This window comes from Molothrus ater, chromosome 1 (genome assembly GCF_012460135.2).
Source record: "Molothrus ater isolate BHLD 08-10-18 breed brown headed cowbird chromosome 1, BPBGC_Mater_1.1, whole genome shotgun sequence".
Lineage (NCBI taxonomy): Eukaryota > Metazoa > Chordata > Aves > Passeriformes > Icteridae > Molothrus > Molothrus ater.
Genome location: NC_050478.2, coordinates 50,431,241 through 50,458,323, shown reverse-complemented (window position 1 = coordinate 50,458,323; position 27,083 = coordinate 50,431,241). Strand labels below are relative to the sequence as shown.

The 27,083-nt window shown below is 36.2% G+C and overlaps 1 protein-coding gene across 2 annotated transcripts in view; it reads left to right on the top strand.

Annotated features, from left to right (window-relative positions):
- CNTNAP2 (contactin associated protein 2) overlaps positions 1-27,083 on the top strand; it is a 1,032,231-nt gene that overhangs the window by 858,501 nt on the left and 146,647 nt on the right. For both annotated transcript variants that reach the window (XM_036397720.1, XM_036397728.1), the window contains exon 15: positions 3,254-3,381. In XM_036397720.1, the coding sequence (XP_036253613.1) occupies positions 3,254-3,381 (128 nt within the window). The remainder of the gene's footprint in view (positions 1-3,253; positions 3,382-27,083) is intronic.

The window sequence follows — 27,083 nt, the reverse complement described above, 5'->3', positions numbered from 1 at the left end:
AATAAAATTCTTGCCAGATATTTTTGGAGGAGAGAAAATACCAGCATTTAGTATGCCTGTGCCCTTCACAATGTTTTTACAGGCACTGGTTTGCAGATCCTAAGTGGACTAAACTGTTTTATACCTCCCTCAGATAGATTATGGAAATGCAGGGATTTAAACAGAGGTGCTTACATAGTAAAAACCTGGATCTTCTGAGAGGTGGAAAATTGTATACCTTTGAAATTGTCATACTTTGGAGTTTGCATTCTTCAAACCACTGCTAATCACCAAATTACATGTGCTTAACACTATATTTTCAGTCCAGTAGGTGTTTTATTTGTATTATCAAAATAACTTCAGTTCCTCAAGTCATGAAACCATAACTTTTAAAACTGAGTCCATTCCTACCTGTAGTACATTCTTTATTTGTTTTACTTTGTATGGCTGGGCTGATAATTAAGTGATGTCTAACAAAATCAGAAAAAATGAATTACTCCAGTAGCAGTAGTCTGGTTGTATTAAATCATTATATAAATAAATTAATAATGATACAGAATCTTATCATTACTTTGAATATGTCATTTGCTGATACATATATAATGCATTTCTTTTTTACATACCACTGAATGCTTATAAAGAGTAAGTAGATGATCATAATCAAAACAATGATAAATCTCACACTAATATCTGCTACTTTCATTCAAAGGCACCCTAAAGCACTTTGCAGACTGTTATATATAGGAAAAGAAATTAGGAATAGAAAATTACACTGAGATTTCATCAATATCTCCTGGTAATAATTACAGGATTTGATCAGATTCATTCATCTCCCATTTGGCTATTAATAGGAATATGACACTCTCTGAATTCAATCTTTATTCTCTTGAGGGGATTTTCTTTGGTGAGGAAAAACTTCAGAGACTTTCTCCGCCCTATTAATGTGCAAAGTCTTTAAATACCGTCAGAAGCATTATCACTTGCAGGAATTGAGTGTTCGAGCTGTGATTATTTCTAAGTGTGCTGTACAAAGTCAAGCATAATAATCAGTCTTGGGTTTAAAACTTTTTTGATTTTGTCAGCACTGATTAGTATGTCCAGAGGAACTACAAGTATGTTAGAAAAGCAAAACAGAGCCATTCAGTCTCTGAGTCTATTTGTCTTATTTGCGCATGCGTGGCCCAAAAATCATCATTATCCCATTTTTGTTAAGAGGGAAAGAACTACCCAGGTTCTGCTGGTGAAAAGGCAATTCACCTCTCTCGATTCTTAGTTCAACACTCCCAGTCCTCAGTAGTTTCAGTATGGGGGAAAATGCTACAATGATGACATTAGTAAGTGATGATCAGAAAATAAGGCTATTTCTGAAAATAACTCTAACATTTATTGTCATGGCAATGGCTTTAAAGTGACCATATCACTAAGTGCATAAATAAAATATTAAAAGGAGTAAAAAATTATCAGTAAAGAGGGAGAAATTTGTTGCTGCTCCTTTCTATTTGCTTCAAAGAAAGTGAAAGCTATTGGTGACAGGAAAACTGCTGCCCTCTCACATCCTTATTTGGATCTGAAATATTAGCTGGTTTTGTGAAAGAGGAAAGAAAGAAAGAAAAAAGAGAAATGCCAATAGTTTTCTTTTTACCACTCTTCGAAGAATTCTTTATTTTAAATAGATATGTCCAACTTTAAAATGTTCTTTGAAAGAGTAAAAATCAGGAGAGAAAGCCAGTCTCAGAGGAAAACCTAAGAAAGAGTAAAGTGATGACCTACATTATCCTCTATTAGAAGAGAGTGGGTCCCAAGGATGCAGTCTTTAGCAGTGACAAAGATTAGGTCTACATACCTGCCTTTGTTACTCACTTTTTTCTTTCTTAAATGGAAAATCCTTTAATCTTTCTTTTCTTATACTGCTTGTCTCCAAATTGATGAAAAGGATGCCTTTGCAAAGGGCATGGCGATCTGGGGATGATCACAATGTTCAGGAGCAGCCTGCCAGGGTTCCTGCTCTCCATTTACCTCCCTTTCTATCAATGTCCTATAGCAACCTCACCGACAGAGCACCTGGTGTAGCTGTGTCCAGCCAAAGAGGGCTAATGATCTCAGCAAGTCAAAGAGTCACATAACACAAAGGAACAAGTTTTCTGAAGGGGAAGAACACACAGATTAAGTAAAACAGTCACCTGCTATTTGGAAAACTCTACTAATTAAATCTCTAATTACTCTCTTCATCACAGAGAACAGACGTTAGTTCCAGTGAGCTGTTGTTCGAAAATGTGATTGCTATTTTCTTAACTAATTCAGTTGTGCTTCTTTTTGAAAGAACATTTTGCTTTCCATCTCTTCAGATGGACCAAATAAGGGTGATAACTGGAGATGCTACAGGCAAACAGTACTGTCCTGCTGGAAGGCTCTGAACATTACCAGAGATCGTGCAGATCCCTGCTGCGCTGCCCAGTTATTAGCAATATAATGAGTACAATCTTGGACTCATCCAAGTTAGAGATGAAAAAGACTTTCATTTTCCTGAAATCATTACAAGTTCTCAGTTATAGTCATATTGTGTGGTTCAGTTAACTTTTCTAGATACTGAATTCATCCTTAATCCTGTGATATTTTTGAACAAAAGAATTTATTTTTTTTTAGATCAAAAAGTTCCTTGCTTTAGATACCCAATTACATGTCAGGATAGAGCTAAAAAGAAAGAGGGGGGAAAAAGAGAGACAAATAGATGGATTTGTTTCCTCTTTCTTTCTTTTCTGTCAAAAATTTATAATCTTAACACTATATTTAGGGCTTTTTTTCCCTGTGTTCATAATTTAGCCTTTTATGCGTGTGTTTATATAAAAAAACAAATAAAAACACAAACTGAACAAAACAAAGAATACAAGCCAACAAAAAAATATTGCAACCAAAAAAACCCACAGAGGCAAACCAGCTGAGAGACAAAGTACCCCATTAAATATTGCTTATTTCATTTTCTATTTGGAAGAAAGAACACTCTACGCCAGTTGGGTTCATCTCTTGAAATAATAAAGGAAAAATATTGCAACTGTGCACAGTGATTTGGTCTAAGCATGAAAAAGCACTGGGTTACTTGCTGCAGTTGAAATGAGGAGCTCAAAGACATGACTATAAATTGAATTTTTTGTGGTCTTCCTAACTAAAATGAGGTTTGAGTTGCATGCAGTTGTTGTATACCTATTTGGTGCTCAGATCAAGGAAAATAATTTCATATGCTTCACAATTGCTTTCCTTTTGTGTCTCTGTAATTCAGGAGGAAAGACAGTGGGATGCTGTCATACAAAGAGCACCTACCAGTCAGTCAGGTGGTGGTTGGAGACCTTGACCGGCCTGGGTCTGAAGCCAAAGTGTCCGTGGGTCCCGTGCGCTGCCAAGGAGATCGTGAGTTCTCTGGTTTCCTTTTCCTTACTCCTGGGTAGAAACTCAGTTGGAAAGGGGTAACTTTGGAGACACTCCCTGGGAAATTATGGCTGTCTGCTCAAAAGACCTTTTGCTATGGAAGCATGATGTGATCTGAGAAATTTTGTCTATGAAAATACACATATAATGACTTACCTTTTCATTTATAATATCAGTATTCTTCTTTAATTTATGGTAAATGTGGCAACTTGGATTATTCAACTAAGTTATGTAGATGAGCAGTAGTACAGATTGCATAATAATATCGCTCAACATCTGTGCTTCTCTTGGGCGCTCTTGTCAGCATCATTATCATTACTATGCTTCTATAAATGATGGCAAAACTCATCACTGTAATCTCTGGCTGTAGGTGTACAAAGTTTGACAAGATTGTTACCAGATGCTAACTGTATCAGGACTAGATGTTTCCATGAAAAGCATTGGGAGTTTTTTGTTGCAGTCTCTGGTTTCCAGGCTGAGTGGTGGGAAGAGATGTACATCCTCCAGTTTGGTCATCTACTGATAGAGTAAAGCAGTATCATGTATAAATTTCCACTGCACACACTCAAAATTGGAAAAAAAAATGGACTGAGGAAAATTGTAGTCTTGCTTCAGTCTATTTTATATTTTAGGAGAAATTTACTACCAAAGGCAGAGCGACTGTTTAAGGCCCTTTCTAAATCACACTTCAAAAATTCAGACTCTTCAATTGACACACATTTCATTTGTCCGCTGTGTTTTGAAGCAGTTCTCTTATAATAGGTGCAGTAAGCAAAGGTTGTCTGATTTAATTTAAAACAAGTAATATTTGTGTGATCTATAAATAATATAAAACCCATTCACAATAAACAGTACTATAACTCAGCCTGTCAGACAGACATGATGCAGAAGTGTTCACATCATATATTTGTTGCTTGTTATTTAGGGTGTTTGACCAATCACAGGTCAGTCTGTGTTTGTTTGTGTCTCATTTATGTTTGATAAACTTTTTTGTAATAGGCTCTTACAACTGATGACAAAAAATAACCAATATTATTTTTCTTGAACCCATATTCCTCATATTCTGAATTTGAGTGCTTCTGGAAATGTCACTCTCTAAAGTGTGAGCCATTTCTAAATATTAGTATAAATGAAACCTCATCTGAGCAGGAATAGCCTTTATTAGAGTGTGACTGAGTGACACAGCCTTTTGGGAAACTGAACGGGTGTATTCCTACCATGCTGATTAATTTAATTTTCTCCATGAACTTTACAGATATGATTCATAGTTTTTGAAAAACTTTGCCTATGAATAAATTTGAATTTCCTTCCATGACCATATATTACTGTCAAAAATCTAGTATAATTTTTCTCACAGGAGATAGTATAGACCCCAGTTCTTTGCAAAGCTCCTGTTTCATATTCCCGGTGCATTTACTAAGCATTCCCCTTTGTATTCTTTCTTGTGGTAAACAAGGTTTCCATTCCAGAGAAAAATTCCAAAATTTTAAACTGTGCTTTCATTCCAATTTTGAAGAAAGATCCAAAGTACCAAATTTCTGGGAAAGGATTAAAAACAACAACAGCAAACCACAAACCAATTTATTTGTATGTGTGTGTGTGTGTGTGTGTGTGTGTGTGTGTGTGTGTGTGTATGTGTTTGTGTGTGTGTTGCATGCAGCAAAACCAACATTATTACTACTACAGGTGTTGAGTGTCATCACCCCACAGTTCATGTTTTCAGTTAAATTCAGTTGCATGTTTAAATGAAATTCAGTTCTAGTTGTGAAGACTGTCTAAGAAATACAGATTTTTGTTTTGCTTGCAAGGAAGGTAGAAAAAGTAACCAGTCAAATAAAAATTTACCTATTTAGAAGAATTTCTCATTGTGGTTGCAGCCAATACTGTGACAACTTATCTTGTCTGGCCCTGAGGGTTGTCTATACCATGTGTTGTATTAATCCATAGTCCAGTGATATTTTGCAGCACATTAAGTCATATTTTCCCACCAGAATAACAGAATAATTTGCCACAAACCTCATAGCTAACATTTTGTAACATCCAGGAACAGGGACATGTCACCTGGGTCAGCTCACAACTGTACCTGAGTACAGCAGTTAAGAGTACCACAGAGCTAATGGCCTTTGCAGCCCTTAAAAAGAGTCAGCTGAAAGCTCAATATCTGAGACCAAAGAGGATTAAAGAAAGCAAAGATATTTGTCATTTCATACAATTCATTTCTTCCCATGCTCATCAAATTCTCAAGGATCCATTAATCAGCAGAAGCCACAACAATTAACTGTTCCTACACCATTGACTGACCAAGTAAATCTGAAAATCATTCATCTCAGTTCAATTTGTTTTGACACGAAACAAGGAAGATTGCAGAATCATAACTGTTTTCCTGTTGCAAAAATAACTGTATTCTTCTTTCAGAAATATAGGGTTTATTTTGGTCCCATAAATGATGATTGCATTTTTATTTTTGCCTGATTTATTACCTGATTAAGGCTGTTCTTGAATAGCAGCTATTGTTGGAGATATGGATCAGAAAACTGGTTTATGCATCATTACACACCTCTGTGTTACAGAAGTATTTTTCATCTTTAACTGCACCTCACAAAACACTACTTGCATTATGAAAAGTAGTCAGCAAAAAGGCCCTTATTACCCCTCTAAAGATCTGCTTAAGCAGCTGAATTCTATCAGAATTATGAAGACTCATCTAATGTGGCAAAAATCCCATAAATCTGGTCTGGGGCCTGTTTTGCACCTTGGAATAAATATGCAGGATGTCTCTTTTCTACCATTTAGTGTTGAGGAATGCTTTCTTAATATCTAATGATTTTTCTAAGTGCTGATCTATCAGGGAAGCAAACTTATCCAATTTCATGGAGAACAGGTGCACAAAGAGGAAATTAATTTGGTGGGGATTTTTGACACTGTATTGCAATGATTCAAAGATCAAGCAAGGTTTTCAGCAAATGTCCACTCTACACAGACTTAAAGCAAAACAGTCCTTCCTGCCCACAGCTCTATGAGTGTTGTACTTACAGAATGACAATGGCAGTTTATCAGCACAATCTCAATATCCTCTTAGCAGAACTGGAATTTAAGGTATAAAAAAAGAAAATCAGTCTTTACTCTCCATAGTAATACTGGATAAGGGAACTACTCTTGTTTTCCCTGAAGTAAAGTTATTCTGTGCAGGATCTAGAAAAAAGGGCACAATGGAATGACAAATTAATAATTTCTATTCTTCAGTTAACCTTGAGACACTGATTAAAATCCCTTTACAGACCTATTACAGTTTTTCTAATACTTATAAGCTGACTCCTCAGCAGCCCTGCATTTAACCTTGGCCAACCAGTAGTAGAAATACCTTGTCCATCTCTTTATGCTATTTCACTGTAATGCAAAGGGGGACCTTGAGTCTTTTCCCAGAACACAAGTGTACTGAGGGGTTTTTTGTGTCTAAGCTCAGCCTGAGGTAGTAGATCAAGGCTTCAAAAGCAGATCTGGTAATTTCTTTTGAAACCAAACTGAAGAACTTAGCTTGCCATGGTGTTCTGCTATTGCTACAGAGATTTTATTGATAATCATATTAAATCAAAATTACTTTTGTGGCTTCTGGCACCTTCTGAAATTTTTTTCATTCCCCTTAGGAAAATGCCAGTTTTCAAAAAGCTTCTATATTTTCCACCTGCTAAGAGTATCCTCTTCCCAAGGACTTCCAAGGATTTTGATTCGAGTTTGCTCTTTATAAGCCCAGAGGGGAATAGACTGACTATTCTGCTCTAGATTTGCTTTTCTCCTTGAGTCTATTTTCCTTTTGTCCCATTTCCTCTATAGCAAAGACAGAATTTAAAGGGGAGATGTTTTTTACACAGCTCAGATTTATGTTTTTTCTATCTCCTCTGCTGTACAGTTTTTATCCTCCCAGTAAGACTTTGATTTCTGAGCCATGAATCATTTTCTTGTATATTACTTCTATTATCTGTAATCTTCAAAGTGTGGAGGAGGAAGCAGCTGCACTGACTGTGGTTCTTTCTAAGCTAAGTTTTCATGAAGACCAGTATCAGCAGTGTGCTTGTAGAACCTGCAGAGACAGACAAAAAATGTCCCCTTGACAGGTAACAGAAGTTCTGGAACAAATCAAAACTCAGTTCTTCCATCAGGGCATTGAAATTTTTTTGAGCAGGTATGCATATGACTGTGCATATGTGTTCAGGGGAAATATACCTTGAGTTCTTTATTTCAGTGACTTTGATTATGACTCATTATTACTCCTTTCATTACTGATGCTTTGTTTCTTTAGCTTATAAATATCACTTCTGGCTTTGCTCCTTTTAGAATGTTCCAGCAGAATTGGTTTATTTATTCAGACAGTGGTATGGCCATGCACGTTTTTTGGGACTCTGCATTTGTATTGAAACCCCTGTGTAGTTATCTAAACCAGACAGCCACTTCCAGGGTCACTGCTTAGAGGCTGGTATCCCTGGTAAGGTGTGGGTTTGTATTCCTTAAGCACTTCTTATTCATCACCTGTGCACATTGGTGACTCAGAACTGTCACTTGTAATGAAAATAAATTAACTGTTTCATGTGCACGCTAAATCCATTTTCATTACATTGCAAATTGAAGACTCTTTCAACAGGCTGAACTTGTTTTTCAAGGGTACCACCTGAGTTTCAGGGAAAAAATAGCATAGCCTTACAGTGCAGTTTCCAGTTACACATTAAACTTATGTCCTAGGTCAATTCTCTAGTAGGATATGCAGTGTGTCCACTCAGACAAATCTGCAGTGCTGTTACTCTAACATTACTCTAACATACATAGATAAGCTAGAAAGTATCCCAGAAAAAAAAAAATCACCAAACAACAATGTATTTGAATTATTGAAAGATTCAACTGGAATTGAATCCTCTACTGGAAGTAGAAACAATTTACTCCTACTCTATCTTGGACAGCATTCCAGTTATATAGAGACTTGCCTTACAGGTTAATGAAAGTGAAAACACTGTATCAAATGAAAACATCAGTGATACCCCCTACCAAAAAACAAAACCCAGCCAGAGTGCTCTCAGAAAAAATACAATTTGTCTTTTGAAACTCCTGAAGCAATGATTCTGGCAGAGGCTCATCTGGTGGGATTACAGATTTGAAATTTATGCAATTCCTTTTTCTCCCACTAAGGTTAGAAAACCAGTGAAAATCTATTTTTCTACATTTCCCTTTTTTTTTTTTTTTGCTTGTATTGCTAGATACATCTACATACATTTTTATATTATTATTATTATTTATTTCTTATTATTTTCAATTAAATGGTGATATGCTCAGTAAGGAAAATACAAATCAAAACTTGATCCATCTAAGAGTTTAAATTTTTTTCACCAGTACCTATAGGTGCCTTCAAGTCCACATGAAAATTTGTCTGCTGTATTTCCACATCTATTACCACAGCATGTCTTTATGTGCTGCACTGGATTGTAAATTGTGCTATTCAAGGGGAAATACAGATTCATCCAAAGAACATCAAGACATTGAACTTGCTGCTTATCACAGTTGTTCCAGTGCTACCAGCAAAACAGGAGAAAGAAAAGTGTCTTTTCAATAAAAGCAGCCTGCCAGCCAAGTACTGTCAGAAGTACTGTTTCAGACTCATTTGATTTTTTCAGTGGATAATGCTGAGGGTGACAAAACTACAGTCTTCAGTTCAGATTTGGGTAGGGATCTTTCCTTTAGTCAAACTGCTGAGGTTCTCTTTCATATGCAACTGTTTTCCTCAGAGATCCAAGAGAAAAAAATGACCCACTAGGTCATTTTTCTGAAACTTTTAAAGTAAAAATAATCCATTCTTTTGCAGTTGTTTAACATCCAATTTAAATATTGTCATTTCTCATTCTTAAGACTTTCCCTTCACCTTTAACCCTGTTTCATAAAGCATAATTAAATTTATTGTGGGGTTTAACTAGAATTTATTTTCATCTTCATGCAGAAATATTTTCTCTAGGAAGCAGTGCTTAAATGCCCTCCTGTGGATTCTTAATATTTCTAAGAGAACTCTTCATTTTCTCACCTCCCAGGAAAACTTAGACTGTGGCCTGTTTTCTCATACAAGTATAGGCTGTTTCTGGCCACGTAAATAAAACTTTGCCTGTCTTGAAAATAGCAGCTGGAAAATCTCCATTGGTCTCATGAATTTAGGGCATTTCATGGTGAAATATGCCAGGAAACTTAAAGGTGGATATGGGATAAAGTATGTCCTTCTCATACATGTGTTCTGGTATCCTTCCTAAGCAGCCAAGTGCTCCAAGTGCTGGCATTCTGGCTGGTAGCTTTGTCATCCTTTTTAATTGGAATCAGTTCTCTACAATTACACCCAAAAGTGATTCCCTGATGTTGTCCACCAAAAATTTTTGAATTTAATTTAGGACTCCCTGTTACGTGTGTTTTCAGCAAGATAAGCACTACCTTAGATGATCCATCGTGAACAGTACCAAAAATGAGAAGACCTAATATCTCTGAAATTGCGAATCAGCTGGAATTGTCTTTGAGTTTGGGCAATGGGGAGTGGTAGGCAGTGTGAACAGCATTTGAATGTGTGTGGTTGGAATTATTTAAGTTCTAAAAATATTTTCTTTGTTTGTGGTAGTACTTAAACCTAGCTGATCATTCTAGACACTTTTCTCCTACCCCTTTGCATTTGTACAGCAGGAAACATTTTGGCCTAGATATCTGGGACAAATTAGTCTCCATAGAACTGTAAGATTCTCTGAGTGTTCTTTCTACATAAAGCTGTGGTTTGCTTCTTTTTTTATATCATCTCAAAACCCACAGGGAATTGTAACATTAATGATTTATAAGCTCTCAGTGTTTCTATAGTACACGACCTTTACTGAGGTTTATTACATGGTCATAAAATTCTCTTTCAGTTCAAACTTTGAATACATGTGTATCCATGGAATAAATGCTTGTAAAGTGACACAATTTTAACACAGAAACATATTGACTCATAGGTTATATGTGAATATTCTCTATTGCATCCTAGTCACTGTCAGGTTTTGTTCTGTTTCCTTTCTGAAAGCAAATCCTACCCATGAGAGCTACTTATCTCACAGAGCAGGAAAAGGTACAGATCACACACAGTTCAGCCATTTTCCTATTGGTCATGTCTTTTTATACCTGACTGAAGGCACAGGATGCCTGCAAATAGTGCAAGAGAAAAAAGTAATAGTAGAATCAATTTCAATTTTGGCAAACTAGAAAAACAATGTCCCATACAGTTTGTGCCACATGAACATCAGTAACCCAAGGTAAAAAGGAAAAATGTGGACTTGTTCCCATTAGAATATACCAAGGAAAGATTATTTGAACCACAAGCAATGGCACTTGATGCTGTTTGAGACCTTTTAAAAAATCCTTTTCCAGCTTTGCAAAGATCCAGTAGAGCCTGGGTGCTTTGTTCAAAAGAGTGAGATTTATGACACTTTTGCCTAGTACCTGGTAGTGTATGAAAGTATTATAGATTACACTGTCACTCAGTGTGTATTTTCATTATGAATGCAATTTACATTGCTGGGGACTTTTCCTTAAGGTCATGAAGGCAGTATGCTCTGAGTATCTGTTTTGATAGGAAATGCATCTAAACCTCTTCATCTTTACTGTTTACCTGCCTGTAGTTACTTTCCCTATGCATCCTCCACTGCCTTTGAAAAGGAGAGTCACACCTGTTTCACACATATGTGAATGTAGGTACAAAGAAAAACACAACTCCACAATTTACATCTCCACCCTTCCCAGATTCATCATGAAATGTAAATCTGACAGCAAATTTTTAAGAAAGGAATTGACCTCATACGCATTCAATTCTACCGAAATGAATACATTGGTATAAACTACAGAAGACAGTTCATTCAAATATCAATGAACTAATAAATTTTGCTCTTTTTACATATTTGCTGAAGTAATGAAAACATATGGCAATTGATGCCCATGTTCAATTCTCCAACTGATCATAAAAGAAAAAAATTGTGAAGTTCCATAGAGGAGATATGAGCTTTATGTTTCCAAGATACAGAATTGAAATGCAATTAAGAGCTAATTTTATTCAAATTCTCCTCATCATTATGATTATACTGCAGTTTATTTTATCTTCTTTAATGCAAAAAAAGAAGTATCTGAAGCAGTTCACATGAAGTATTGTCTCTAGATTCCTAGGGAATCTAAGCAAGCATCATTAGTCTGATAGATGATATACAGTAGCAGCTCATAGTAAACCAAATCCTCTTGAAGTTATGCTTTAATTATAATTTCAAACATTTTACCATCTCTGTGATTGTAATGCATATTACTATCTTACCTGTAGCAAAATAAGAAAAGCAATTGTGTAGGATACAAACAAACTCTAAGAATTAAATGATGAAAGAATTTCCACAGTGTATAGAAAAGTGATGAGAAGGAGATGTCAGTAAAGCCATGAGGAATTAGGAGAACCTGTGACTAAACTGGGGATGGAGAAGTTTCTGGAATCCTATCTATTATACGTACAAATTTGCAGCCACCCTTAAATTTCACCCCATTAGCCTGAGTTTTCTTAGAAATGAGGTATAATAGGGAGGGAATTATCTTTTTTTTTTTTTGGTTGAACTCTTTCTCACTTTAATACTTTTGGCCTGTGCATTCCTGCAGCACTGACTGACATTTAAAGAGCAAAAAGAACAGAAAAAGCCAGAGAATGATTGAAGGTGAGGTAGAGTGAGGTCAGTGTCATTCATCCCTCTGTGTAAGTTATGTAAATTCAGTCTCATTTAGACATGGATAAGTGATTGGCAGCAGGATGGGGGACAACCATTTATAGCCTCACAGCACCCAATATCTGACACACAATGCAGAGTGTCTCAGTAATACCTAAAATGTTCAATCACCAAGACTGAAAAACTCATAAGAAGAAGTTGGAGACCTTTGGTACTCGTTTAACTTGCACCACTGATCTCCATGCAAGGGAGCCAAGCTAATTCTAATTATGTCTAAATACAAGCATTTACAATGATTGAACCTTTTCAATCCAATGATAGAATAAAAAGGAAGGTCAGGGGTGTATTCCTCAATCATAGCTGCTATTCGTAATGATTTCTCATCCCACAGGCTTCTCTCTCCATCCTTTAACTGTAGGACTGAATTTTGACAGCTTCAGTTCAAAACCTTCCCATAATCAAGTCCTATTATATGGGTATATATATAATTATACACTTGCTTTCCTGAATTTTTGAAGGAACATTACCTGATCCTTCTCTCTCTCAGTGAAGCAGGTCATTCTAGATTTTCATGTAGAACTGTGATGCAGTTCCCAAAGGAAACTATTAACACAGGGTTGCAAAGTTGTGCATTTTTGTCAAGTGATTAGAAGTCTGAACTGTTAAAAGGGAATATAATAATAGTTTAAGAGAAATGGAATACATACATTAAAAATTAACCTCCTATTTCTTTTCTCTGATCTATTTTTAAACTTTTTTTCTGACCTTTGTCTTCTATGGAAAACCTGCAAGTGTGGGAGATAAAGGGCTAAAAAAACCGTAAAAGAAATATGAAGTATTGCCTACTTACTCCTTTTTCCAATGATAATGCTATGGATAACTTCCACTGTAAAATTTCTGAGTTTGGGTATGCTGGGTTCCAAATTAATGTTGCAACCTGTGAAGTGCCATAAATTAAATATTTACGGAGCAGGTTTCAGAGGACAGGTTGCATTTCCCCTTCATTCTTCCTCTTTTCTGTGCTTAAAACATACCTTTTTTGAGGTGCTAATTTAGTTCTTCAAGTCAAACAAAGAAACTTGAAAAGGCTGATAATTTTAGTCAAAAATTTTACTTTTGAATCAGATCAGATAGAATTAAAAGGAGATGAGGGGGAAATCCTTTACCTTACAAAAATATTATCTTTTTTGTCATTAAAGAAATTGAGAGCAGTTCTATCCATTTCCTGTTATGAAATGTCCTTCAAAGATATTAGCTAAGCTTGCAGAATCATGAAGCTTTCAGCTTTACAATATTAAGCAGCAAATTCTAACATTTTTATATGCCTGTATTTCAGCTCTTTTTCGTGAAGAACCGTCTCCACATCTGATTTGGTCTAATTCAGAGGAGCAATATTTTTCATGAGCACAGCTTTCAAAGAAGCAATTATGAAAAGATAGCCAGTAGTGATTTATGGTTTCAAAAGTTTCTTTTCAGCCTATTCTTTATCTAATCAATTTCCAGCATGCCCACTGTATCTATATTTTTCTCTTTATCCTTGGTTTCATGAACTCCTGCTGATGGAAAACTTTTGCCTTGTCACTCCAAATAGATCTGCTTCTGAAAACTGAGGAACTAAATCAGTGTAAATCAATTATTACACACAGAACATAGTTCATGTATCTGTGTTCAAGTAACTTCCATTATCATTTCTTTTAGATTAGCTATGACAAGATTAAATTTAAAAGAATTTATTGTCATGAGATGTTTTTGTGTCCTCGTATTTCAGATTGAGGCAGAAGTAAATTTCACCCACAGTTGGCAGGACATCTCCCAGGAAAGTTAAGATGTTCCCAAAAATGGAGAAAAGAGATTCTTCCAGGAAATACTTTAATTTCCCATCCCAAAAGAAGAGCAAATTCTCAGAAATTCTTGCCATGTCAACTCTGAAAATAAAAGTCATTTGAAACAGAACATGTTGGTTATCAAGTTCTCACCAATAGAAGGACATCATTGTGACTTTGACTTTCAACATTTTAGAAAAGAGTCTTTTTCATCACTGCTTAACTATATTTCATAAATGAAATGAAATTTGAACTAAATGCCTGTTTAAAATGTCCAAATCAGAGTAAAATTTTCAAACCAATTGGCTCAGTGTAGTTACATTTCATTAACAGTTTCAAGAGACTTTCCATTTCCTTCAACACTCTCAAAAACTTCAGTGTTTTCTAAAAATGGCAAGATCTTGCTAGAAAACTAAACTAAATTTAGCATTTCCTTCATGGGAGAGGCTCTCCTTCTTTCCTTTCTGTAAATGCAAAATAACTCCCTATGCTGAGATAGAGATTTTGGAGATTTCACTTCTGTAAAATAAAAGTAAACAGTCCTGAAGAATCCTCAGTCCTGCTTAAATCATAATGTGATTAACTGACATTTTACCCCTCCTCATCCTGAAGTTGTCTCCCTATATCATCATGTAGAGAGAGCTTTTCCCTATTTTCTGTGCACACACTGTATTTCAGGTGGCTAATCTGATTGTTCTCTATAATATCATTAGGCAATTTTAGGATCCCATAAGGACAGCCAGTCATTAAATAAAATTGTTATTATCGTACAGTTCATTGCAGCTATCCCAGCTCAGAAAATCTGTAGTAGTGTAGGGCAAGATACAGGCAAATAAAATTAAGATGCTTAAAGAAATAGGAAATTTTTTGAGAAAAAAAAAACAGCATCTGAAGCTGTAAATTCAAGATGTGTGTCATTGTTATCAGTTCAATAACAATTTCCCAGAGCAATGCAAAAGGAAAGGTCTTTTGTTGATTTTTTGTTTAAATCCATGATCTGTTGGAATATCTAAATAACAAAAATGGGTAGGCTTTCATTATTGTAGTTCTTTATCTTTTTAGCGCTTAACTTATAAATTTATTTCACATTGTAATGAAAATATTTCATGAAATGGGGATGGAGGATAAGCAAACCCAGTCACCTCAGACTCTCCTCACACTTCACATGCTTCAATCCTCACATGCTTGTTGAATATTTTACAGCCTGTTAACCAGGAAAAGGGCTGAGAACACAGGCTGACTGTTTTAATGAGTCAAGATCTGTAAGTCAGGCCTTTCTTTCTCCTGGTTTTTACAGGACAATCCTGCTAAAAGGTAACTAGTACTGATGCAGTAGCTCAACCAACAGCTGGACGATGCCTTTCCCCATGTGGCTCTCTTTAGCTGCTACCAACCACACAGACAAGCAGCTGGGAGACCACTGTGGCTATTTTGTGTCTGCCTAGCTATCAAACATCTATAGTGTTCTGAGGAAGGGAATAGAAATGACAAAAAATTGCCTCAGTTCCTTCCTGATCTTCAGTGGCATATAAGCTGGTGGACATCCTAACAAACCAGAGACCTATATATATATATATATATATATATATATATATATATATATATATATATACACATCTGGAGCTGCATTGCCTGTCTCCATCAATCCTCCTGGAATCACTTCAAAAAAACTTGTCAAAATCCTGAAAATCCCTAGGCAATTACTAGCCCAATTAATTAAGTACTCTCCACTCCATCCAAGAATACATTAATAAAACCCCGAACCAAGAAAGATCCTTAACCAACAAGAAATTTCATATATGGGTAGTGACTTACCAGGAAAAAATAAGATTGTGTTCTGCCTCTAAAAAATACATTTGATGTTGAAAGAAAATGTGACATGTAAGACTATCAAACTCAATTTATATCAGCTTTATTCTATGCAGCACCATGCATGAAAATAAGGAAATTACTCCATGATTTTCCACACAATTTTGTTTCCTTTGTGAGTTCAGTGTGTAAGAACCAAAATTATTCTTTAATAATATTCACATGTTTCTAAAATGCACCTGCAAATTTTATTTTTCTGGGCTCTGTGGATTCTGAATTCTGCAGGCTGTATAAAATATGAATCATAGGGAGAATTATTAGACTTGACCTTTTCCCTGAGATTTTTGGAGAAGTGGGGGGTTGTGCTGTAGATTTCTCTCTCCACCTTGTTACTTGTCCCCTCTTTCCTAGTTGTACTCACCCTTGAAGAGACTCAGGCAAGTAAACATCATCACTTATCACAAAAAGCAAGCCAGGGGCCCTCCACATCTCCTCCCTCTTATTTACACATGAAGAGTCAGTAGTTCATAGCGACTGAGCTATGATCAAGGAAATTAAATTCATTAGTAAAACAAGAAACATTCCAGACGTGCACAGCACAGCTTGAAGTATTCAGCTGAGGAACTAATTAAAGACAGATAGCTGAGTGGATAATGAATAAACAGACATTACTGTGGGTGGAAATAGCTAGCACAAATATGTGTATTCCCTGTTATATTTGACGGGAAAGTAAATTATCACATATACTGAAGCAATTTGTACAGTAAGAGCTCTCCTGAAGCTTTTAAGTGCAGACTATCCTTAAAGGTGGGAAGCAGATAGCAGGATCAGCAAATGGAGCCCCTGCAATGATGTTTTTGCAGCTCCCAGCCTTCCATCACAAGGGTCTGTGCTGCCTGCAGCTCTCACACAGTGAAAGCAGGCCAACCCTTGCCTGGTCCATCGTGCATTCCCTGAACAGGAGCACAGACCTGTTTGATCCTCTGAACAAGAGGCTTTGAATAGCTTTTCCTTTCTGCACCCCCTTCCCTTACCCATCACTTCTGTGCTTCCAGCCAAGTGATCCTTCTGTGAGCACTCACCAGTGCAGCACTCCTGGTATTTCACAGACTGGTGCCAGCGAGTGCCCAGATAGGGGAACCAAGGAGCTGATAGGAAATATCTGCCCATCAACATTGAGTAGCACTGCAGACATTTAACTTCACCATTTGAAGAGGATCAGATTGTTTCTGCAAGGAGCAGATGCAAATGGCAGGGCTGCCTGTAGCTGTTAAAAGGCTTAATGTTGTCTTTCTTTATCAGATTTGTAGACTGCGATATGCTGCACACCAGCCATTTCCAGAGGCTGCTTTTTTTGCACAGCAGTCTGTAAATGAGCAGAGAAAACACTTTTCATGACATGAAGGAAGCCAAAAGACATATGAGCTTTGAAAACATAGATAGAGAAGAGCTTCTAGGGGGGGCTCAAATAGCTATTTACTAGATGCAAAATAATATTAAGCTGAAGTTAAATTTGCCAATGCTCATCACCAAACTGGAAGTTGAACACACAGTTTTGAATGCATCAGTGTGATAATAAATCCTACCATCCTAGTCATTGGTGGTATAGATTGCTGAACACTTCCATGACATCCAGTCTTCTAGCAGAAGATGATGTGGGCTCAGACAGAAAATCAAGCTTGTATATTCTTGATTTTCACATTTGAGTTCAGGGAGAAGGAGTCAGTTATAAAGTTTAGCCTACCTAAGTCTGTATTTTTGTACTCACAGGTACTCATACATTTAATTTTCCTTGGAGTGTTAAGGTCCTTTTGAAATTTATAAGGGGCAGAGAAATGGAGGGATCCACTCAGCAGGAGTCCAGACAGCTGGCTGCACTAACAACCAACTTCTTGGCTTAGAGGTACCACTAAATCCCCTGTAGCTATTGTCCTTGAAGCCGCTGGAAGCCTTCTGCAGTGAACTTCACAACCTCCATGGCTGCAGGCAACTATTAAAAAACCAAGATATTCTGTTATTCTGTTTGGTGCTTGGATCTACTCCAGTCCTTTTACCCAAGGCTTTTATCCCAGACTATCTAGGATCAAGAGCTGGTAGCCTAGGCTTTGTTTGGCTCCATAAAATGGAGGGAATCCATCACATTTCCAGAAAAGGCAATATAAATAAATTGACAATTGATCGTGTGTGCTCCAGCTTGCTTGTGTGTTCCAGGTTAGTTTGTTTCATATAATAATATTGAATGGCAGATGGAAAGAAAATCCTGATTTTTTCTCTGCTGCCTGTAAATAAGCACTCCTTCTACCTCTGCATTTATGAAAGATAGGCATATTTAGCCCAAATATTCAGCATTAAGCTTATCTGGATAAGTTTAAATAGAAGTTATTTCAAACCCCCTAAGACAGATTAAGACTCCCAGGTGTAAATTTAGACTTGATATGGTAATATATATTGGTTGAGGTGTTTTTGTGACCTTAACCACATTATTTTGCTTCCTGCAGCCACATCTACAATTTACATAAAAGATAAACTCCAGGAAAAAAAATTATTGCAAAAAGTACCTGGTGTTTCCATGCAGTTTTATAGTGTTTTGTAAAATCAGTTAAATGCATTTTGCCTTGCTCACGTTTATAGTATTTTAGGACTCCTCCCATTCCAAAAATGGTTTAAAGAACTTGATTTGAATCAAATGCCACAAGGGTATTTGATTCAAATCAAATGAACACTGTAGCATCAAGAGCTCCTCCCAGCTGTAACACCTGATGAATTAGTAATTCCTGGAGTATTGCTTAGCAATTTTTTTAGAAGTACTTAAAATAATAGATATCTAGGAAACAATGTAGCTGTCATTAAAAAGTCAACATTTATGGACAGTTGACTGAGCCAGATTTTTTCATTGCAACACTGAAGGGCTAACACACTCACCTCAGGCTCAGCTGAATCCCTGTTGTCAAGGCCCACAGTCAAAATATTCACCATTCAAAATGCTCATGCCCCTATTCCTTCAAAATAGAGAATGCAAGAAAAAAGACATTTTACAAGCATGACATGGAAGGATCCTAGCCCTTACAGGAAGGATATGCTCTTTTTAAAATCTAACATATATCTTTTATATTTTTGTCTGTGTTGATTTTTTTTTTAACCCCCAAAGTAACTTCTTTGTCCTCTTGGAGTTGTTTTTGGGGGGTTTTGTTGTTGTTGCTGTTGTTCTTGTTCGGTTTTGTTTGTTTGTTGGGGGATTATATGTTCTATATTCTGAATTCATTTTCCTATCTCCTTCTCCCAGAGTTGATATCTCCCAGAGATACTAATACACTGTTGGAACGAGAGTGAGGGCAGAAAGAGAACAGCTTCATGTGGTTCAAATGAACATTCATATGAGTGTGCCAGAGCTTGTCTGGCTCTCTGCCGTGCCCAGAAGGTGAGGAGTTGCCATTAGAGCTCTCCTGTTTCCAGCAGGAAAGACAAAGTCTCACCATACCATTTCCACATCAAATTGACTTTCAGTTCAGCGAGCATCAGAGATGAGCTGTCTGGAGACAGCTCTATCAGCCCTGCTGTGCGCAGAACGTTGGGAATCAAAATTCCTTTCTTCAACTGCTGATGCTCAACAGTATGTCTTAAATACAAATTTATTCTAAAAATTGTCTGAATTCAAATTTTGAGTGGAAACTAAAAGCATTCATTGTCATGATTCTACTTTGCTTTTGTTTGGGATTGGGGAATACATGAAAAAAATTAGAAGAATGTAAATTATCAGGTTTTATTTTAATGGGGAAAAAATTTAAATGCTAAAAGCAGTGCTCTTTCTACTCTGAAATTGTTTCCAGGGTAGTGTATTAACTTCATTATACATTGTGCCAAGTGTATATTAACAAGAATTTTTATTTTTTCCCCACACAAATGCTCCCTGGAACATACCGGAGTCTCAAGTTCCATATGAATTGTAAGAAAGCAATGTACAGCATATTCACCATAATGCATCCCATGAGATTTCCAGACTGTTAGCAGTATAGTAGGTGTATTTTTTGATTTTTGAGTTGTACTTTTGATCCCAAGGTACTCTGAAGCTATATTTTTAAGCACAAACAAGTTTACTTGCTGCTTACATTGTTGTAGGATACAGAGTTCAGCAGTATATGAAAAACTTTAACTCAAAGGACTTTCATGAAGTTGCTAGGGAAATTTGGGAAGGTAGGTTGCAATTGCCCAAATTTTAGATTTACAGCAGACAAACACTGCTCTTTCTGAAAACATCTTTTAATTTTCAGAACCCTTAGCAATGCTAACTGCAAAAATATTTCTTCACAAAATAATATAATTTTGCATGGGAAGTCCTTGTCACAGGACCCTACAAAGCCTACATCATTCACAAAGGGACTGACAAATTCAAGGAGGAAAATAATGCATAGAGTTATTAAATATATTGACACTTCTGTATTACAGGGTGTTTGAGCTACAGACTTGTGATTGTTCAGAAAACATTGATAAGTATTAATATCTGCTTCTCCTGACATTGTACTCTTCCCTGGACATTCACAATTTTCTTGGGCAGAAGAAAGCTGGATTGACCTTCAATGTGACATTATCTTCTTAACTTTTACAACTAAATTCTTACAGGAGAGGTCAGTCCAGATCAAATACCTTAAAGGCAATGATATTGGAATCAGTACAGCAGAGCAATTAATGGCCATTTCCAACATTAAGCAAATGCTTAAATGCCATAATCTAAAATAGAATAGCATGATTTAGTGAAGTGATAGTAATAATATTATTCGAACTATTTTTTCTGTAAAGTAATAGTACTATATAAATAATAAAAATATAGTCTTTTTCATGTGTGCCAATAACTTTTCTTTGGCTCATTTAATTATATTCTTAATGGATGTGAAAGTAAAATCCTTGCAAAGGGAGAATACCTTTTATATAGCTCCAAAGGAAATTATCTATTCAGTTCATATTATTTCTGTGACATCAGCTAGCTCATGATGTTCACCAATATTTTAATTTGGAAAAAGAAAATAAATCAATCTCTCTGTTTCAGTTTTTAGTGGCCCATCAGAAACAGAGCAATAGTTTAAATGAACAATTTAATTTGTACTCTCACTATGAATATTTGATCTAAATTAAGTACCAGGTTACCTTTCCCTGTTGCTCCTACTGACAAAGCTAATTTTCTTTTTCAATTCAAATTCAGTTGCAGGCAACTGCATTACTCCCAGAAAAAGGAAAGCCCACCTTTTATTAATGTAGTTTAAAATATTTATACTTTGAAACACCATAAGAAAACATTTAGCAATTCATTTCAACAAGTGGAAACTGATAACATTCAAGGAAACCAATGTATTTAAAACATATTTTGCTTGTGCTTAATGCACCATTAAGGAGATGGCATAACTGAAAAGGGAACTTTGTGCATACACAGACACCATTAATCGTTCTGATGTTCCTACTGGGACTTTGAGGATTTTGTCTTCTTCTAGGTGTAAGACTAAGGGTCTAACTAAGGATCTAACATTACTAAATGGCCAGTGAAATCTGTTGGTTGAGTCAGATAATGACCAGAAGCTCCATGGTCCTAGAAAGAGTTTTTTCATAATGCTAAGAATAATTATTGGAATACAACTTTATTAATTACAAATGCTCCTAAGCAATTTTTAGGAACTTTAAGAATGTTGACCTCCCTTGGGAAAGTGTGGCAGTGCTACACTCATTGCATTCTAAGTAAAACAAATAGATGCCTTGGTCAGTTATGATTATACTGCACAAAATGTTATATTCTGATATGGATGTAGCTGCCTCAGTTTCCTCATCACTGCAACTGTGGTGTGAAAGCAAGGCCGGGTCTAGGAAGATGTGTTATAAGTGTATCTATTTTTCCCTGAAGACAATGTATGCACACACACCTAGATTTTGATATTCAGTGGGTCTCGTTGGTTCCTGTGTGACATCATGTGTTACCATGATGTAACCCACTGCAGAATGAACCTGCTATGGAAGGAGAGGCTGTTTCCTTGGGTCCTGCAGATTTTTGGAGAGGAAGTTTGTATATTCAGGGCAGCCATTTCAAAGGGAGAACTCTGAAGTGCACCAGTATGAGTCATCATGTAGTTGTAGTTAAGTTTCTGTATTCTTTTCTGTTCCTTTTTTTTGGACTAAGATGGCGTGGAAGTTTCTTTCCTCTTTTCTTTCTGTCTTCAATACCCCACTGCTAAAATAGCCGAGACATGACCATGCAATAGAGGAGAAGTGGTTGGCTACTGACACTATAGAATACATGTCCTGATTACAAAAATTGAGAGCAGATAATAGAAGCAGTGTAAGAATGATAAGAACTGAATGAATACTCTTTTTCACAAAGTAGAAATGCAGTGTTTTCTTGGGTGAGTGCTGGTGGCTGATGATTTAGAGATTCTGGGACCTTTTTAAGGATATGCTCTGGCTAAGGACAAGGGACTTCTCTTCACAGTATTCAACTAGTTCTTTTATATGTTTCCACCAGAATTCCTCACCAAAGCCTTTGGATTAAGTAGTGGTTTAGCACTGGAATCAGTTGAATCAAAACCTCCTAGATATTAAGCTTTGGGCAAGTAGCAAATTGTTTTGCTCAGTTAATAATAAAATAGGCATAATCAGATAATGAAATTTAAAATTCAAACTTGGAATACAATTTTAATCTTAATAGATCAAAACACAGATTGTGAAGCTTGATGTTACTAAAGCTGTTAACATGTTTAAATGTTATTTCTTTTGCACATATGCTCAACTACCACCCTCAGCAATAAACAATTTGATATTCTTGTCATCATACTTTAAGACCATATATAGAAAAGAATGACCACAAACTAATTTTAAATTTAATTTGTGAAAGTTTATCATTCCCATAATGAAAGAAAACAGCGGCACTTTCCTCATCAAAGGCTCTGGGAAAACACAGTTTTGGAAATTACAGTGGGTTGTTTATGTGGGTTTATGAACATCAAGTATGATTTGGAACCCATTTAACGTATAGCAGACAACTTCATAGATAGGAAGTGATATATTTGTTGCAGGCTCAGACATGCAGAGAATAAACAGATCAGTTTGGGCCACCTGGAGAAAGCAAGACCTATCATTTCTTCAAGCATCCCCACTGCTCACTTCTCATTCTACCAGGGTATAACTTGCTTATAATTTTCAGAGACAGACCTAAAAGTCCGTGGAAACCTTGCTCATTGTCAGATATGAGGAGAGTATATAAAGACTCTCCAGTGGGGAGTTCAAACTAAAAGCCACGATATCAAAAGAAAGTGTTTGTTGTTTCTACATAATACTGCAAGAAAAAATTAGGAAATGGTAAAAAAAAATTAGGAAAGCGCAAGAAAATGAGTTGAGGTCCTGGTACACTTGAAAAAAAGTGCTGGTAAGACACTGAACATTTCTGTCCATCCAGCTCGGTGCTATCAGGGATACTTCGAGGCTGTGTTCAGCCCACCTTTTGATCCCTTATTTTTCCCCTGGAGGAGAATTCTGATATCAAAATCACAAACACATTTGAAAGTATTTGTATAGTGGACTTATTTTGGGTAATAATATTTTGCATCTTTCTTCATGATTTCCAGAGTCAAGAATTGCTCATTAATACAAATTAGACACAAAAGTCAAAGATTACATAAACAAACCCTTAGAACTATACCACTGATACATTCTTACAGTGTATTTTTGTGCAAAACGTAATCACTTAGTATTCAGAAAGAGACAGTAGAGCACAGGAAAAGTCTAAAAAACATTTTATGTATCTCTGGTTTAAATATCTGATTCCCATAAAATGTGACACTGACTTGAGTTCTTATTATTTGTAAAATTTGTGAATTTGAAACATGTTGCACCTAGTAGATTTTTAGGGAATCTCTATAAAATCTTATTTGCAACTTTTTATGTGGAAAACCCCCCCAATAAATTTTGACTTCCTTTGCATCTGAGAAGAACAGGTAACAGGAGAGGAGGAAAGTCTTTATTGTATTCAAACCCAGTTCAAGAAGCCTCTCAGTGGTTTAACTCTCAGCTGTAAGAGCCACACAACAAGTTAGAAAATTAAGGGAGGGAAAGAGCAGTAGGCAGAACACAGGCTCCCTCCTTACATTTTTCTTAGATGTTTGAACTAGCACCTTCCTTTAAAAAGTGTCTGGAAGAGTTTTAGATGTAATTGATCAAAGCACAAACTGTGTTCTGGGTTCATCCTTATTCAGAATTAGTTAGGCTTAATTAATGTTTATGTGAGGATAACATTTTTTTCTGAAACCTTCATGTTTGCAGTGGACCGAGCCTTTAATATTAAAGCTTACTTTAAAGGCAACAACTCAAACTGCAACTTCTAATGCTGTTTTAAAGCATTTGTTAACTGCTGATATAACTATTACAATACCAAACACCAAATAAATACCAATTCCACAGCTTTAGTAGCAAAAATTTCAAATAAAAGACCACATTTCCTCCCAAACTGTGAGTTGATTTCCGTTTGCTAGACTCTTCTCAGGATCACAGCCTCAGATCGCACTACTGCAAAGTGCTCAGTTATTTTAATGGGGCTCAAATTTACTACATGAAGTGTATCATTTAGCTCTGTATGCAACTCAAAGCTTTTTTGGCAAGATATTAGAGAGTCATATCATTCAACAGCTATAGCTTTTCTGCTTATTCTAGAGGACATTTAAAATTGCATATCTAGTAATACCATAAATACAATTTCAAGTTTTACAGTAAACTGATTTAGAATATACATTTTATAGCCTTACAAACTGATGGTCATTCAGCATATTCACAATCTACTTTTAATTTTGTAACCAAGTGTTTTGGTCTCTAGAATATTTGAAGGGATTTTTTGTACTGAGAAAAATAACAAGGGAAGACAAAGTATCTGTCTCTCTTGTGGAGCAACCTAAAGAGTAATCCACTGCTGTCTACAATATCCTTACCAACATAAATAGTGCAGAGCTGCAATCTACTGACTGATCCTTACACATATTCAGAGCTGCCCCAATCCACTCAGTCTCTAAAAGATTTTTGGATAGAAACATAGATATGTTTCAGGCTAAAGCTGCACTACTGATATGTCTTCCACTTCTCATTGCCATGAAAATTTATCATTTTTGGAGCACTTTGAGTGCTCCAGTGTGAAATATTCACCATAGATTTCAGTTTTTCTTTGTTTGCGAACACAAGTAGCTTTTTAGAACTATACAGTATACCCACTACATTTTCCCTTCTTGCACCATGGTCGTTGCAGATTTTCTCCATGGTAGGGAGGCCCCATCTTCATCTTCTTTCTTTTCTTTCTACTGCTAACAGTAGCAGTTTTCATTTCTCAATCACACAAGCATGTGTGATGCTTGCTGCATAGGAACCAAAGCATTTGTGTCCTGGCAAAGCACTAAGAATGGAGACAATTGCAAGCAATTAAAGTGTCAACTAAATCAATTAAAATCTTGTGAAATTTTTTATGAGAGTTACAGTGAAAGTATAATTGGAAAACAGGGGAAATGCATCAGTTAGCTATCAGCTGAATTTCTATGTTCTTCCTTACTCCCTTAATGCAAAACAGGAAAGATACCCTTATTTCTCAAGTTTGGATTTGGGCTGACTGTTGGGAAAGAAACTCACATTTTTTTTACTCTTATGTACTTCAGCTGAATATATTTGATATTGAAATTCTCAAGAAAATAACCCCCATACTGGTATTTCATGGAGCTATTTTTCATGGGAGCAGATGGGGAAGTACTTTGAATTTTTGCTCAAACATTATTCAAATGGGGCTAGTCCAAATCGTATTCCAATGCAGCTTGTAAGTCACACAACCTGCAACACTTACAAGAAGTAAATGCCTGTGAACATTATGCAGCTGAAGTAGAGCAAGAGTGAAAATAACAAAATTATGTATATAACCCCAAAACATTCTTCATTTCATAGTGTTCATGTAAAGTGGAATGCAAGGGTGTTTTTATAAGTACTACTCTAAAAAGTTAAGTGAATATTTGGGCAATATAAAACTGGATGAAATCTGCATTTCAGGACTAGCTCAGATAAATCTTACCCTCCCATTCAGAACTATGATCTTGTAAACTTTTCCCAATATAGGAAACTTAACTTTTCTTATCATAACAGGGTCTTGGTTTTGGGCCATGATTGGTGGGAAGGGCATAGGACAGAAGTATTAGAAGGAAGATCTTAGGACTCTGCACTGTTCCCCCACTGCTCCCTCTGAAGCTGGCAAATGAGCCTGGCAGCAGTGGAAATGAAGGAGATTTAACTGGAGATTTGGAAGAGCTTCGTGGGGAGATGTGAGCAGTAATTCCTGGAGCTGCTTTAACTGATGATGCTGCATGGAAAAACCCATCTGTTCATCCAGTATTCAAGACACATGAGGGGATATTCAGCCCTGCTTGCCATCCCTCTCCTGCCCATCACGGGGAACATCTCAGAACCTGAACAAATGTATTTGTTCTTTGCTGAAATACTGCAAAAACTATTTCTGCTTTTATTTTTACTATGTGACTATAACTAGGAGTAAGTAAATAATAACCAGGAACACTAGGAAGTTTGTTTCATAGGATTAGGCTACTAAAGCAATGGCTAGTCATAGTTCATCACTTCCTGCATTGCATTTAATTTAACATTTTTATCATTTTATCATACATTCTTTTGAAGGGATTTGAACAACACAAGGGGATTTTTACAGTCTTTTGGGTAGTAGATAGGAAAAGTTAATTTAGTGATTCCTACAGCCTTCGTGAATTTTCTTTTTCAATTATTTTTGAAGGTAATTGTGAACTCTGCACAAAGCAATCATGTAGGGCTATTTCCAAATTTCTGGAAGTATATATTTAATTCCATTTATTAATTTATCCCATGTAGGTGAAGCAGCAGCTCTAATAATGGCATTTTAATTGGTTTTCATGGCATTAGGCAGCATATTAGCTAGAGGTTTACAGTTTCTTTGTGTGCAGTGTTTGCTGGTGACAGTTTCACAACAGCACGTACAAATGCACCTTATTATAGTTTCAGTGTATAGGCAGTATTAAATTCCATTTTGGATAGCCATCAGCTTTAGGAAAACATCTAAAAGTTCCCAGAGGGCAAAGTCTTGATGTCGTTTAGCAATGCAGTACCTACAGCTGCTAAATGAAACTGTTCTCTCTCCATTTTTTTCTACATACACATGGCATAAACACTTTTAATCTGGCCTTCAATTTGGTACATTGTTGTTTTGCAATTACAGGTGTTTATAATACTCCATGGAATTCTGAGATTTTAAGGTTCCTTTCGCTGCTTTCTGGTTTCTGAG